The sequence below is a fragment of the Bemisia tabaci genome, chromosome 9, assembly GCF_918797505.1.
Source record: "Bemisia tabaci chromosome 9, PGI_BMITA_v3".
Taxonomy (NCBI): Eukaryota; Metazoa; Arthropoda; class Insecta; order Hemiptera; family Aleyrodidae; genus Bemisia; species Bemisia tabaci.
In genome coordinates, this window is record NC_092801.1 from 16,943,719 (window position 1) to 16,957,230 (window position 13,512).

At 43.3% G+C, this 13,512-nt stretch overlaps 1 protein-coding gene across 1 annotated transcript in view; it reads left to right on the forward strand.

Moving 5' to 3' along the window:
- LOC140225508 (tyrosine-protein kinase Fer-like) overlaps positions 1-13,424 on the forward strand; it is a 122,374-nt gene extending 108,950 nt beyond the window's left edge. The window contains exon 2 of the mRNA XM_072304653.1: positions 12,609-13,424. Within this exon, the coding sequence (XP_072160754.1) occupies positions 12,609-12,623 (15 nt within the window). The 3' untranslated portion in view covers positions 12,624-13,424. The remainder of the gene's footprint in view (positions 1-12,608) is intronic.
- Positions 13,425-13,512: the final 88 nt, after the last annotated feature.

Sequence of the window (13,512 nt, forward strand, 5' to 3'; positions counted from 1 at the left end):
AATCCAATTAGGCGTGGGAAACTTTCGCACGTGACCTTCGAGTTCTCTGTTATTAAGTTAAATCCTTCCGCCTCATGCTTTTATTTTACGCCCCTAATGGAGATGTTGCATGTGTGAGGGATTTACGATTTGTCCATTGATTCGTATGTAAAAGTTCGCGAGAATCACGATGGTGCCACTGATTTTCTCTGAAATCATCTCCCAAGCTCAAAAAAGCTCTCAAAGTGAGGCCAAAATGGAGGGGATATCCCACCCTACCCTGAGAGTCCACCTCTACATCAAAACAAACTCTCCATGCAAAGATAGGGAGCAAATACATTAGCAGGGTTGCCGTGTTTTCAGTTTTGGAATCCCCAAATGAAGTGGCAGCCCTGTCAATGTATTTGCTCCCTATCTTTGCATGGAGAGTTTGTTTTGATGTAGAGGTGGACTCTCAGGGTAGGGCGGGATATCCCCTCCATTTTTTTTTTGAATTCACAAAAATTTGTAAACCGTCATAAAACTGTCTGCTTACGCTGGAAAAAAAAAACACATTGTATCTAGAGTCTAGACTCTTGAAAACATTGACAAGAAAAAGGACTCTTAATGCAATCAGATTTAAGCTTAAATTAAAAGGAAATCCGCTCAAATTAAGAAGCTTGGTTCTTGATTTAAGCTTAAATCTGATTGAATCAAGATTATTTTTCTTGTCGATGTTTTTAAGAGTCTGAACTCCAGATCCAGTGGGGTTTTTTTTCCAGTGCGGGCTATATGGACATACCGTTCGCGTTCTGGGCTCATTGTCAGAAGCCTAAAGTTCCGGGCGTAGCATCCGGAGCAATCGAAGCTCCGGCTTCAGCACCCGAAAGTTTCGGTCTCCTAGCCTGGACAGGACGGTAAGTCCATATAGCCCGTAACTTTTTTTTTCCAGTGTCACGTGGTACTCTCAGAATATTAAATAAAAAATACAAAGTTTAGTGACCCATCGTGCACTGGTAAAAAAACCACATTTGATCTAGAGTCCAGACTCTTGAAAACATTGACAAGAAAAAAAACTCTTGATTCAATCGGATTTTTGCTTGAATCAAAACGAAGTCCGCTTAAATTAAGAGGCTTGGTTCTTGATTTAAGCTAGATTCTGATCGAATCAAGATTATTTTTTCTTGTCGATGTTTTTAAGAGTCTGGACTCTAGATCCAATGTGTTTATTTTTCCAGTGTGTAACTTTTTTTTCCAGTGTCACGTGGTACTCCCAGAATATGAAATCAAAAATACCAAGTTTAGTGACCCATCGTGGGCAGTGTGATTGACACGGCCCACTCTCCAGGCGGCTCTGTCACCCGGCTCATGACACGGCTACCGGGCTCTAATCCGGTGGAAACGGTGGTTCGTCAGGGGATTAATACCCACGATTACCGAGCGGGACCGCGGAGGCACGGATGGACCCGCGCCGAGGCAACCGGTCCGGCCGACTGAGGGCAGATCCAGGATAGCCGGTCCCTCAGCTGCTCTTAAGGACCGGACCGGACCGGCCGGCTCCCATCTCCGGCCGTCGCGCTAATTGCCCGACCGCCGAGCCGCCACGCGGGGCGGCACCCGATTCCCTCCCGAGATTCCCTCCCGGGTCCGATTCCCTCCCGCTAATGACCCCCGACAAAATCCGTTTCCGATTCCCTCCCGCTAATGACCTTCAATAAAATGAAGCGGCAACGTCGCATTTATTTTGTCTCCTCATCAAAGCGAGCAGATGTGCGTTGATACCATTGCGCTGATAATAATCACGGAGCACCTGACCTGCACTTTGAACCTGTTTATTCAGACCTGAAGTCTGAAAATACGCCGTAAGCGTGTTCGTTCTACTTGGCCAGTTTCAAGGTAGATTTACACAGGTATGGACAAGTTGAAAATTTCCGATGAGCCTCAGTACGTGTCACATGACTACGTGACATAGGTTAAGGGGCCCGTTTTTCAATTAAATTACAATCAAATTAACATTCAAACGTTTGTGCGTTTAAACGTTAAAATTAATATCGCATTATCAAAATTGTGCAAAAAGTCCCACAAAATTTTGACGAACGATAAACCGAACATAATAAATCAAAATGATCAAAACATACAAAATGGCGGCAAATGGCAAATCTCCATCAAATCATCATAATTTTGTGAATATACACTAATTTTCTTGAAACACTCACGGGAAACAGCGCACCTCTCTGAAAATGGTAAGTTGAATGATTAATGCGACGTTGCCGCTTCATTTTATTGAAGGTCATTAGCGGGAGGGAATCGGAAACGGATTTGGTCGGGGGTCATTAGCGGGAGGGAATCGGACCCGGGAGGGAATCTCGGGAGGGAATCGGGTGCCGCCCGCCACGCGCAGGAGGCGCCCTCGCCCGCGTCCCGCGTCGACCTGCAGTGGGCTCCACGGGTCGCTTGACGAATTTCCACGTGTTTGAAAGATATTAAAGTTCATCCATTTTGTTTCAAAGAATGTTGAGAAAGAATGTTTCATGAGATGTTGCATGTGTGAGGAATCAGCGATTTGACTGTTGATTCTTATGTAACAGTTCGCGAGAAACACGATGGTGCCTCTGGTTTTCTCTCAAATCATCTCCCAAGCTCAAAAAAAGCTCTCAGGTTGAGGCCAAAATGGCCGGGGATATCCCACGCTATCCTGAGAGTCCGCCTCTACATTAAGACATACTCTCCATGCAAAGATAGGGAGCAAATACATTAGCAGTGATGCCGTGTTTTCAGTTTTGGAGTCCCCAAATAAAGTGGCAGCCCTGTCACTGTATTTGCTCCCTATCTTTGCGTGGAGAGTTTGTCTTGAGGTAGAAGTGGACTTTCAGGATAGCGTGGGATATCCCCTCCATTTTGGCCTCGACTTGAGAGCTTTGTTTGAGCTTGGGAGTTGATTTTAGAGAAAACCAGAGGCACCATCGTGTTTCTTGCGAACTTTTATATGAGAATCAACAGTCAAATCGCAAATTCTCTACACATGCAACATCTCCATATAAAATAAAAAATACCAGGTTTAGTGACCCATTCCGAAGGCGCTTTTTTTTTTTTTATCTCAGCACGAAAAATGAAGCTCATTTGGAATTCACGAGGCCTCCGCCGACCCACCGTGCGCGGCGGTGGTCAAGCTCCCCTCGCAGGGGGTGCGCCCCCCGAGGCCCCGACCGACCGGCTGCTGGAGTCCCCACAGCGGGTCCCGTTGCGGCCGACCACTCGCTTCCGACCGACAGACCGACCGACCTACCTCAACTCGGCCGCGCGTAGCTTTGCGTGCTGCCCCTTTGCGGGCCCCCCCCCCCCCCCCCCCCCTCGTCTCGACAGGGCGCCCTGGACCAGTCCCCGCGATTATGTTACTCGGTCCGGAGCGAGTGGGGGGGAGGGAGGGAGGGGTGCCGTTATGATTTGCGGTGCGTTTCAGCTTCAGCGCGAGGATTCTTCGGGAACAGTGTTGTCGGTAAGACGGTATTTAGCCAAAATGAACTTTTTTTAAGAATCCGTACTTACGGGCGAAGATGGAAAGTGAAATTTCACGTTTTGATATATTATGAAATTTCCAAAAGTTCGAATAAATTTCACAAATTTTGAAATTTGTTCATTTTCATCGGAATTATTAACGACCATTGGCGTGGCGTGCTTTGCGATATCTTGATTGTTATGCCATTTAAACCTATGGAAAAGGATTGATAAACAGGGTGTTCGCGGTGAAGACCTTAATAATCGATTCTTTACCAGAGGTTTAAATGGCGAACCATCGATACATCGCAATTCACGCCACGCCACTGTTAATGACACCTCCGGAGGTCCGGAAAGCGTTTTAGATGGTCTTCCTGTTGATGCGACAGTATTATGCTTCTATACTGAGATGCTATACACGAAGGGGGACACAAAAGGGAGTTTAGAAAGAAAAGCGCCAACCTAACCTCAATTTCAATAATCAGCCCGCTATTTGTTTATTGCTATTTGCTCGCCCATCGTTCGAATTATTCGATTTGTCTAAGTGAAATTTCGGTTCATATAATCAAACGTTCGGTTCGTATGATCAAACGATCGGTTCGTATGATCAAACGTTCGGTTGGTATGATGAAAAGCTCGGTTCGTATGATCAAACGTTCGGTTCGTATGATCAAAGTACGTTCGGTCCGCACGATGAAACGTTCGGTTCGTATGATCAAACGTTCGGTTCTTGAGACCGGACTCTGCGATTGAACCGAACTGATGAGAGAGGTGTTGATCACACTTGAGGAACACTGAACTTTTGGCTCGTACGATTGAACTTCTTTCATCGCAGAAAACCTTAATTGTGATAGCAGTCCGCCGTCCGGTTTAAGAAGCTTCTGACCTCTGACCTCCGACATTGACTCTACCTATACTATGGCACCGAGAGGCTTTCTAGACTGCGTTCCGGCGACTGTGACTCATGATAAAACCAGTGAACTTTCCTTTGAAAGACTTTGCAAAAGCTGCGCCGAAACCAGTATCGTTTCTCTTTTCTCTCGGTGTTTTCAGACGATGCATTTCCCTTTGATCGGACCCTATTCTTTGCTTGAACTTATGTTATAAGTGAATCCATCGTCGTTGGTGGCGTTTAAGATTTGGACTGCATTTTGCAATTTGGAACTATAAATTCTGGCTCACCTGATAAAGCATTTATGTGCATAGAGAAACTAATGGCACATACGTTGTTTTTAAACCAGGCCAGAATTTATAGTTCTTAATTGCAAAATGCAGTCCATTTATACTTCAAAAACTTCTTCTGAATGAAGATGCTCAGGCAGTTAGCATTTGAATATTAAGTTGGAGCCAGCACCATTTCTCCACCTTGTTACAGACAGTTCGGGCCACTTCTTAGTGTTTCTTTTTTTTTTTTTTTTTTCAGTTGAGCATAAAAGTAGTTTATACTAAGCAGCAAAAGTCTTGATTTAACAAAAAATACTTCTTGGCCGCAAATTTGAGATTCTTTTTTTTTTTTTTTTTTTTTTTTTTTTTTTTTTTTTTCAGTGAAGCTCTGTTTTCATCTCCGCTGAAAAATGAGTTCCTGTGTCCAGCAAAAACTAAAAATTTTGCGAGGCGAAAGTAATGCTTTCAACAAGCAACGAAGTATTCAATCGAAACCAATCCACGGAACCACGCGTAAAATCCATCACAGCCTCTCCGGCTCAACGCGCGTCTGACGTAAGGGCGTATCTTGATTTTCGCATGAGCCCCAGAAAGCATCGGTTTTCATGTAAAATAGGGCTCACGTGGAAATTGAGATACGCCCTTACGTCAGAGGGGCGACGAAATGTGAATAAGCAAATCTGTAGAGATAAAACAACAATTATCGTAGGCGATTGCGAGTCCATCAACAATCCGAACGACTCACGTGTGTGTGTCGAACGCAAATAACCAAGTCGATAGAGCAATTAGATTGGAAATTGAGTTCCCCCTCGTGCGAGAAGGGGCCACGGGGGGATGTTCGGTCGCCGGGGAGATGGCGCTGGAAGACGACTGATAAAAGCTTTTAAAATTGTCCTGTTAGAAAGTTGTCCCGCGCGGCGACCACATTGTTGCTCGCTCGTCGCGTTCCCCGCGGGAGGAAGATGAGCGGAAGGTCCAGTGAGCTCTTGACCGATATTCACGGCGCGTTCAGCGATGTGGATGGCCTTCACTATAAGATGGCCTATACTTTTTACAGAGGATCTATCCATATACAGGGTGTCCCAGGATTAAATAGACGGAGTTAAACAGAAAGGAACCAAGGCACATCGGGATCGAACCGAGAAAAAGAGGTTTAAAGTTTTTTGGCTTTTGCATAAGACTCAATGTAAAATATAAACTTCCAAGTTCAATTTCTGCAAAATTTGCTCCAACAAAAACTTTGAATTTTTGGCGATAGATAGTAGAGCAGTGGTTGAGTTCAAAACCACTCATAACTCAATTTTTCCCAAAATGTGGGTTGGTTCCTTTCTGCTTAACTCAGTCCAAATACGAATATTGGAGGAGTCGATTCTTTGGGTCAAAAAAAGACGTTTTTGTTGTATACATTTTTTTCCAAAACGCTTTTCCTGGGCGCCAGGACTCCCCCATATTGGAGGAATAAAATCGTATTTTTAACCCTGCGGCAATGTTTATCAACCAATATGAATGAAAGGTAACTGGGAGTAAATTTTAGCGTTCTTATCATTTTTGATCTCCAAAAAAGGTAAAACTCATTTTGAGGGGGCACTGGAAAAAAAAAAAAAAAAAAAAAAAAAAAAAAAAAAAAAAAAAAAAAAAACACATTGGATCTAGAGTCCGGACTCTTAAAAACATCTACAAGAAAAAATACTCTTGATTCAATCGGATTTTAGCTTAAATCAAGAACCAAGCCACTTAATTTGAGCAGATTTTCTTTTGATTTAAGCAAAACTCGTGATTGAATCAAGAGTATTTTTTCTTGTTAATATTTTTAAGAGTCTGGGCTCTAGATCCAATGTATTTTTTTTCCAGTGTACAAAGTCGTCCATACTCTCCCTATGAAGGTACTTTAACCCAGTCTCTTCGCATCCTCGCGCCCTAAGCTCAAGGACAATAAGGGAGAAAGTCGAGACGCGGACCTTAAGGACCTTGCGGACTCCGAAGACCTCCGCGCTAGGCGACAAATCCGCGCAAATCGTTCCTCTCTCTCTCTCTCTCTTTCTCCTTACGCTCGAAAATAATTGCGTCCCTTCCCTAATAAAGCCTCTCATTACAGATGCACCCCCTCCCTCTCCCATCCGCGCGCACGCATGAAATCCACGAATACCTGCACACGCGAGCTTGAACCAGACCCAGAACCAGATCCCGGCGCGCAGCGGTCAACGCAGCGGTCCGCCAACCAGTTTCGATCCATCGATCCGCTTGCGATTTTTCGTGCGGCGGCGAATACTGCCGTGCTGATCAAAGCAAAAACGCCGTATGAGCCTTCAGACGCTGCCCGATTTCCTTTAGCAAAACCCGAATTTTCTGGGAAACTTAATTATACAAGGAAACTGTCATAATAATAGTTATCGACGGTGAAAGTCGGCAATCACATAACGCGGTTTGCGACGTCGCAGACTTCCTGTCATACTTTATTTTTTAAACGGAAAACTACTCAACGGTAATTATTTAAAACTGCCGTGATTTTTCTTCTATGTGCGAGGAAAATTCTGCAAAAACTTCAAGGAATCATGTCCATTTGTTCTCCTTTAAAAAAATAACATAGTTGCGGAGATTTTCAGACACCGCAAACGAGTTATGTGATTGCCGACTTGCAACGTCGTTATATTTTCAAGATCACCATACAGAATTTTTATATTTTATGTTGTAACTCACGGAATATTTAAAAAATCAACTATAAAGAATCAGAAATTTCAATTCAAAAAACATGAATACTTCCGTTATGCACATCATCCCCATGATTTTAATTTCAATTTATCCGGATTTATGAATTATTCAAATCTAAATAGTTTATAAAAACACTAATAATTATGTGAAATTAAAGATAACTTTAATTATAAGTTTTTAGATTATTAAAAATACTAGGTGTATTCATCCGAATTTTTACGAGAATTTTGTTCGCAGTTTGATCTTGAATATGAGAAAATTTCCAAGAAAAGTACTCTTGACTATCCGCAAAATTTGATGTTTTATCGGAGGAAATTTGGCAACTATCGAATGTTCATAGGGCGCTTTTCCTTAGCGCGGCAGGGTAAGTGCGATGGGTCGAAGCGGGCCCGCTGGATCTAGAGTCCCTTTATACTGAGAGTCAAGACAATTTGAATCCATTTCTGATTGGTTCCCGTATTTTAGGCCTCCACCGTGTCACAAACGGGAATAAAGATTACATTTTCACCGATTGCAAAGATTATAATCTGGAATGGACCAGGGAATTACGGGTTCGGCAAGGAACAAACGGAATGAGAGGAGGAACGGAGAAAGGCATTTGAGAATGGGCCGATCAAAGATTACGAAAAACGTTCAATTTCTGTAATCTTTATTCCCGTTTGTGACATCCATGAGCCGAATTGTCTTGACTCTCAGTATAAAGGGACTCTAGCTGGATCGGGGTTAGAACCGCTGCACGCGGCGAAAAGCTCGCGAAACTTGACTCCCGGGTTGTTCTCAAGTTGCCCGATGGAGGTTTCGCTCATAACTGGATTTTGCGATGGATTTGAGTGTAGTTGTGTGGGTTTTTATGTGTTGCGGTAGGCTTTGCATCTTCTTTAATCGTGTTTTGATGTTTCAAATCCTCGCTAAGGAAAAACGCCGTATCTTTGCATGGAGAGTTTGTCTTGATGTGAACGTGGACTCTCAGGGTAGGGTGGGATATCCCCTCCATTTTGGCCTCAACTTGAGAGCTTTTTTTGAGCTTGGGAGTGGATTTCAGAGAAAACCAGTGGCACCATCGTGTTTCCCGCGAACTTTTATATGAGAATCAATAGTCAAATCGTAAATTCCTCACATGCAACAACTCCATTGCGACCACTCGCTTCCACCAATAGGATCACTCCATTTCCTTTTGTCTTCTACACAGAAAACAATAGATGGTGCTGACGACAGAACCTTCTGTTCACAGGGCTCCTGCAGTTTCTTTGTTACAATTACAGAATTTTTTTGTTGTGAGAACAGAACTTCGGTCGTGGGAACAGAGTACTCTGTCCTCATAACGGAAGCTTATGTGACTATTATAAAAGAAGTGCAGGAGCCATGTGAACAGAACTATTTTTTTCAGTGTATTTCTATAGCTTTGTCCATCAATATAAAAAAATAAGCCCGCGGCTGATTTTCCAGTTTCTTTCTTCGGGCCTTCCTATCGTTCTGTTTCCGTTCAAGGAAACGTGTCGACAAAATATCAACGACAGCTCGGAGCGATTTTCAATTTGGCACCTCGGTGGCAGGCGGAGCCGATAATGAGGTGGTCGGGATGCGAAGATGCGAAGGCGCGAAGGCGCTCCGACCAGGACCAGCGTTGCCGGACCGCTCAAAATACAACGGAAAACCCCTGCGTAGAGCCCGAAAATCCCCCGATTTTCGGCCCGAGCTGGGGGCCCCGGCCCGGATGAGCGATTTCATAAGCCGATCGTTCGGTCTTCCTCCCATCCGGCCCGGAGGACCACTCGAGCCAACGGTAAGCGGAAATCGATTCCGCCGAGCGGTCATCCCGCGAACCGCTAGTCATCATCGCTCATCGGCTCCTCAACGGTCCTCGTGACGTCACACGAACTTTTCCAAGTTCAGAGCCGGCGAGACACAGCGCGGCATAGCGCCGTGCCTCGCTGTAAATGTGGGAAAAATCCGTGCATGTGAGCTGTGCACTGAAAAAAAAAAAAAAAAAAAAAAATATACTAAAAGTCGGTCGGTAGTTCCGTCGGTAAGTACCGGAGTTCGGTGTTCCATAATTATCATTCCGACTAATTCAGTTTGTAAAACTGAATTTTCGGTTTGTCAAACCGAATTTACGGTTCGTGTAACCGAAATGGAGATGTTGCATGTGTGAGGGATTTGCGATTTGACCATTGATTATCCATAATTATCATTCCGACTAATTCAGTTTGTAAAACTGAATTTTCCGTTTGTCAAACCGAATTTACGGTTCGTGTAACCGAAATGGAGATGTTGCATGTGTGAGGGATTTGCGATTTGACCATTGATTATCCATAATTATCATTCCGACTAATTCAGTTTGTAAAACTGAATTTTCCGTTTGTCAAACCGAATTTACGGTTCGTGTAACCGAAATGGAGATGTTGCATGTGTGAGGGATTTGCGATTTGACCATTGATTATCCATAATTATCATTCCGACTAATTCAGTTTGTAAAACTGAATTTTCCGTTTGTCAAACCGAATTTACGGTTCGTGTAACCGAAATGGAGATGTTGCATGTGTGAGGGATTTGCGATTTGACCATTGATTTTTAAGTAAAAGTTCGCGAGAAACACGATGGTGCCACTGGTTTTCTCTGAAATCATCTCCCAAGCTCAAAAAAAGCTCTCCAAGTGAGGTCAAAATGGAGGAAATATCCCACCCTACCCTGAGAGTCCACCTCTACATCGAAACAAACTCTCCATGCAAAGATAGGGAGCAAATACATTGACAGGGCTGCCACTTTATTTGGGGACTCCAAAACTGAAAACACGGCAACCCTGCTAATGTATTTGCTCCCTATCTTTGCATGGAGGGTTTGTTTCGATGTAGAGGTGGACTCCCTGGAGAGCGTGGGATATCCCCTTAGTGATAGTGATCACTGGAGTCAAATTAAAATTTCTTTTGCATAGGTCGATAGAACGTAAGTTTCTGCGTTTTCTGGTATAAATACGAGCTCTGTAACTGCATATTTGCGAAAGTTATGGATGTGACTCTATGGATGACTCTACAACAAACCCATTTTAATAGAGTTTTGTGGATGAGCAACTCAAAGGAACATTGAGATCATACGTTTTCAGCAGCGGATAATGCCATTTCCAGATTAGCGCTCAAAATGTCAAAAATCTAGTCAATGAACATATCCTTCTGGATTCTCTCCCCCCAACTCCCCCCACCCTCGTGGATTTTGCTCCGTTTCCGAGCGAGCTCACTGAAAAAAAAATCTTTGTGTATTTTCTAAGAAGAGGGTAAAATTACCAAGAATTCAGGGTTCTATTTGATCCCAGTTTTTTCTTGGTAAAATTACCGTTTATGGAATTGTAATTTTATTATTATTGAATTGGTAAAATTATTGAACTTTCTCGGTAATTTTACTGGACCTTGGTAAAAACGCCAATATTTTGTATCGACTGTGGTAGAATTACCGAGATAAAATTGCAAAGTTACCGGGAATTGATTACCAATAAAAGTGGTATTCTTACCTGAAAAAAAAAAAAAACAGTAAAAATGTCGGTTTTTAGGTAAGCCTACCAGTCTGTCTTGGTAAAATTACCAATAATTGGTAAAAAAAAGTGAGATGGTAAAGGTACCAACGGACCTTGGTAAAATCGCCGAGAATATTTTTTCAGTGGATCAGTACGATTTCAGCATGGGATAATGCCATTTCCAGATTAGCGCTCAAAATGTCAAAAATCTAGTCAATGAGCATATCCTTCTGGATTCTCCCTCCCCCCTCCCCGTTCCCCCCCTCCCCCCTCCCCCTCCCCCCCCCTCCCCCCGCGGATTTTGCTCCCTTTCCGAGCGAGCTTCTCTTCCGCGATCCTCGGATTCCGCGGCCGTCTCGTCGGATCCAGTGCTTTCTCACGGCCCCCTTCCCAGCCTCACTCCAGATCGGAGTGAAAGTGCCGGGTATTTCGGGGAATGCCGAGAATGAGATATTATTTCGGTGGCGCTCCCGGCACGACGGCATGCATGCGTACCTCCCGGCTCCCAGGATTCGGCAGTGATACGACAGCTGTCGAGGAATGGATTATTCGGTCGGTGAGCTTGCAAGCTCGCGTTCAGAAGCGTGACCCTGGCGTGTCTACGCGTCAGGGTTGTCACAGTCGGAGAATGCCGGGAAAACCGAGAAATGTCGAGGAATGGACCACTAGACAAGGTACGAATTTCAGCATTCTGATACATGTTTCTTAACCAGAATTTCACGTAGAACACGATTCGCGTAGCGAAAATTACTAAAACCAACTCTTAACGAAGATATTAACGTTTTTATTTCACACTGGTTACGAGGAATTTGAACTGCCCGCTCACAAGAAACTCAAAGCTCTACGTGAGTCAAATCGCGCACTACAACGGTTTCAGCAAGCTTCTCAATCGAGCAATGTTCATTTCCCACCATTTGTTGCTCAAACTATAAGCAATTTGCTATAGCTGAGCCAAAGCGTCAAGATCGACGTTGCCAGATTTGTACATCGCAAAGACTGTCATGATAACGTCTAGCGCGCGATGTGAGTCACGTAGAACATTGAGTTTTCATGAGCGGGTGGTTTGAATTCACGCACCAAGAATCATTGAATATCTTCGTAAGGAGTTAATTTCGGTAATTTTCGTTGTGCGCGTCGTGCTTTACGTAAAATTTTAGTTAAGAAACATTTATCAGAATGTTGAAATCCGTACCTTGTCTAGTGGTCCATTTTAAAAATTCAGGAAAAATCTGGAAATGTCTCGGGAAATGACGAAAATGAGATGGACCGCGTCAAGCAGAAAGGAACCAAGTCACATCAGCTATTGCCAAATGTAACCGGGAAATTTAATTTATTGCATGAAAACGGTGAAGCGGGTTTGTTTGGACATTTCAGTGAATTTTCCGCATGTTACAAGGCAGATCCCCTAAAATTTTCAAAAAAATTCGCACAAACGTTCTCCTGCGGAAAATTAAATACCTCAAGAAAATGTGGCAACAGCCGATGTGGCTTGGTTCCTCTCTGTTAAACGCGGTCCAAATGGACTGCATTTTGCAATTTGGACATATAAATTCCGGCCCGGTTTAAAAACAACGTATCTGCCATTAGTTTCCCTATGCACATAAGTGTTTTTTCAGATGAGCCAGAATTTATAGGTCCAAATTGCAAAATGCAGTCCAAATGAAGCTTTTAAAGATTTTTGACGACTTGCTCTCCTTGTCTAAAAGAAAGTTCCTCCGCTTTTGTCTTATACTTTCCATTGTCATCATTTTAACGATTTTCTTTCCGTTTGTTTTAGGTGAGTATCGTATAAAGCAACGATCCTCCAATTCTCTACCCTCTTTAAACCGTAAGTTATTGGAACAACCTCCCTTGCATTTTATCCTATTTTTCTACAAATACTAAGTACTCTCGGAAATTCAACATTTCCTCTTTTGCACAAGCAGCGACAGTTGCGTTTTACTTTCTTGTTGGCTGTCAAGCTACGTGTCAAGCATAGTGTGCCTGAACATCGGCTTTTTCGCCGAAAGAATTGCTCAACATGTCACTCATCAGTTCATACAAGAAAGTAACTTCAATGGTTGATTGATAAAGCTTGAGAAAAAGAAGTTTTTGCTCACGTCGCCAAAAGATTAGTGGAGGCTCTGTATTTGAGGATCTTTCCGACAATTCAGCATATACCCTTGTCAACGTCCCTAAGTTTTTAACCCTTCAATCAAAGCTTTTCAAGAATTTTCAAGCCGTAGACTGTTCGACTATCCGTGGAAAAATAATCTTAATCGGCGGAAGCAAAGGTTTGAATTAAATGAGTTTCGTTGAGTTCGGTCGAGAAATTGCGAAATTTGAGATTTCGTCGGAGAATTTGCGAACAAGTTGCACAAGTTTCGAACTTTTTCTTGAATCGAGAGCCAAGCCTCTCAATTTAAGCAGATTTCCTTTTGATCCAAGCAAAAATCCGATCAAATAAAGAATACTTTTCCGTGACAAATTTTTTTAAGAGTCTGGGCTCCAGGAGACTTCTGTGAAATTCATCGAATTTTGGAAACCTGCAAATTCTCCATTACAATGTTTGAACTACAGGCATCCATTCACTACAAACCCGGTTCGGTTAGACTCTTTTTGGGTGTTCCCTCCTCATTGGCGGATCCAGCGAATTGGCAACATTGTCTTTCCTCCATTTAAACCTATGGAAATGTATCGAT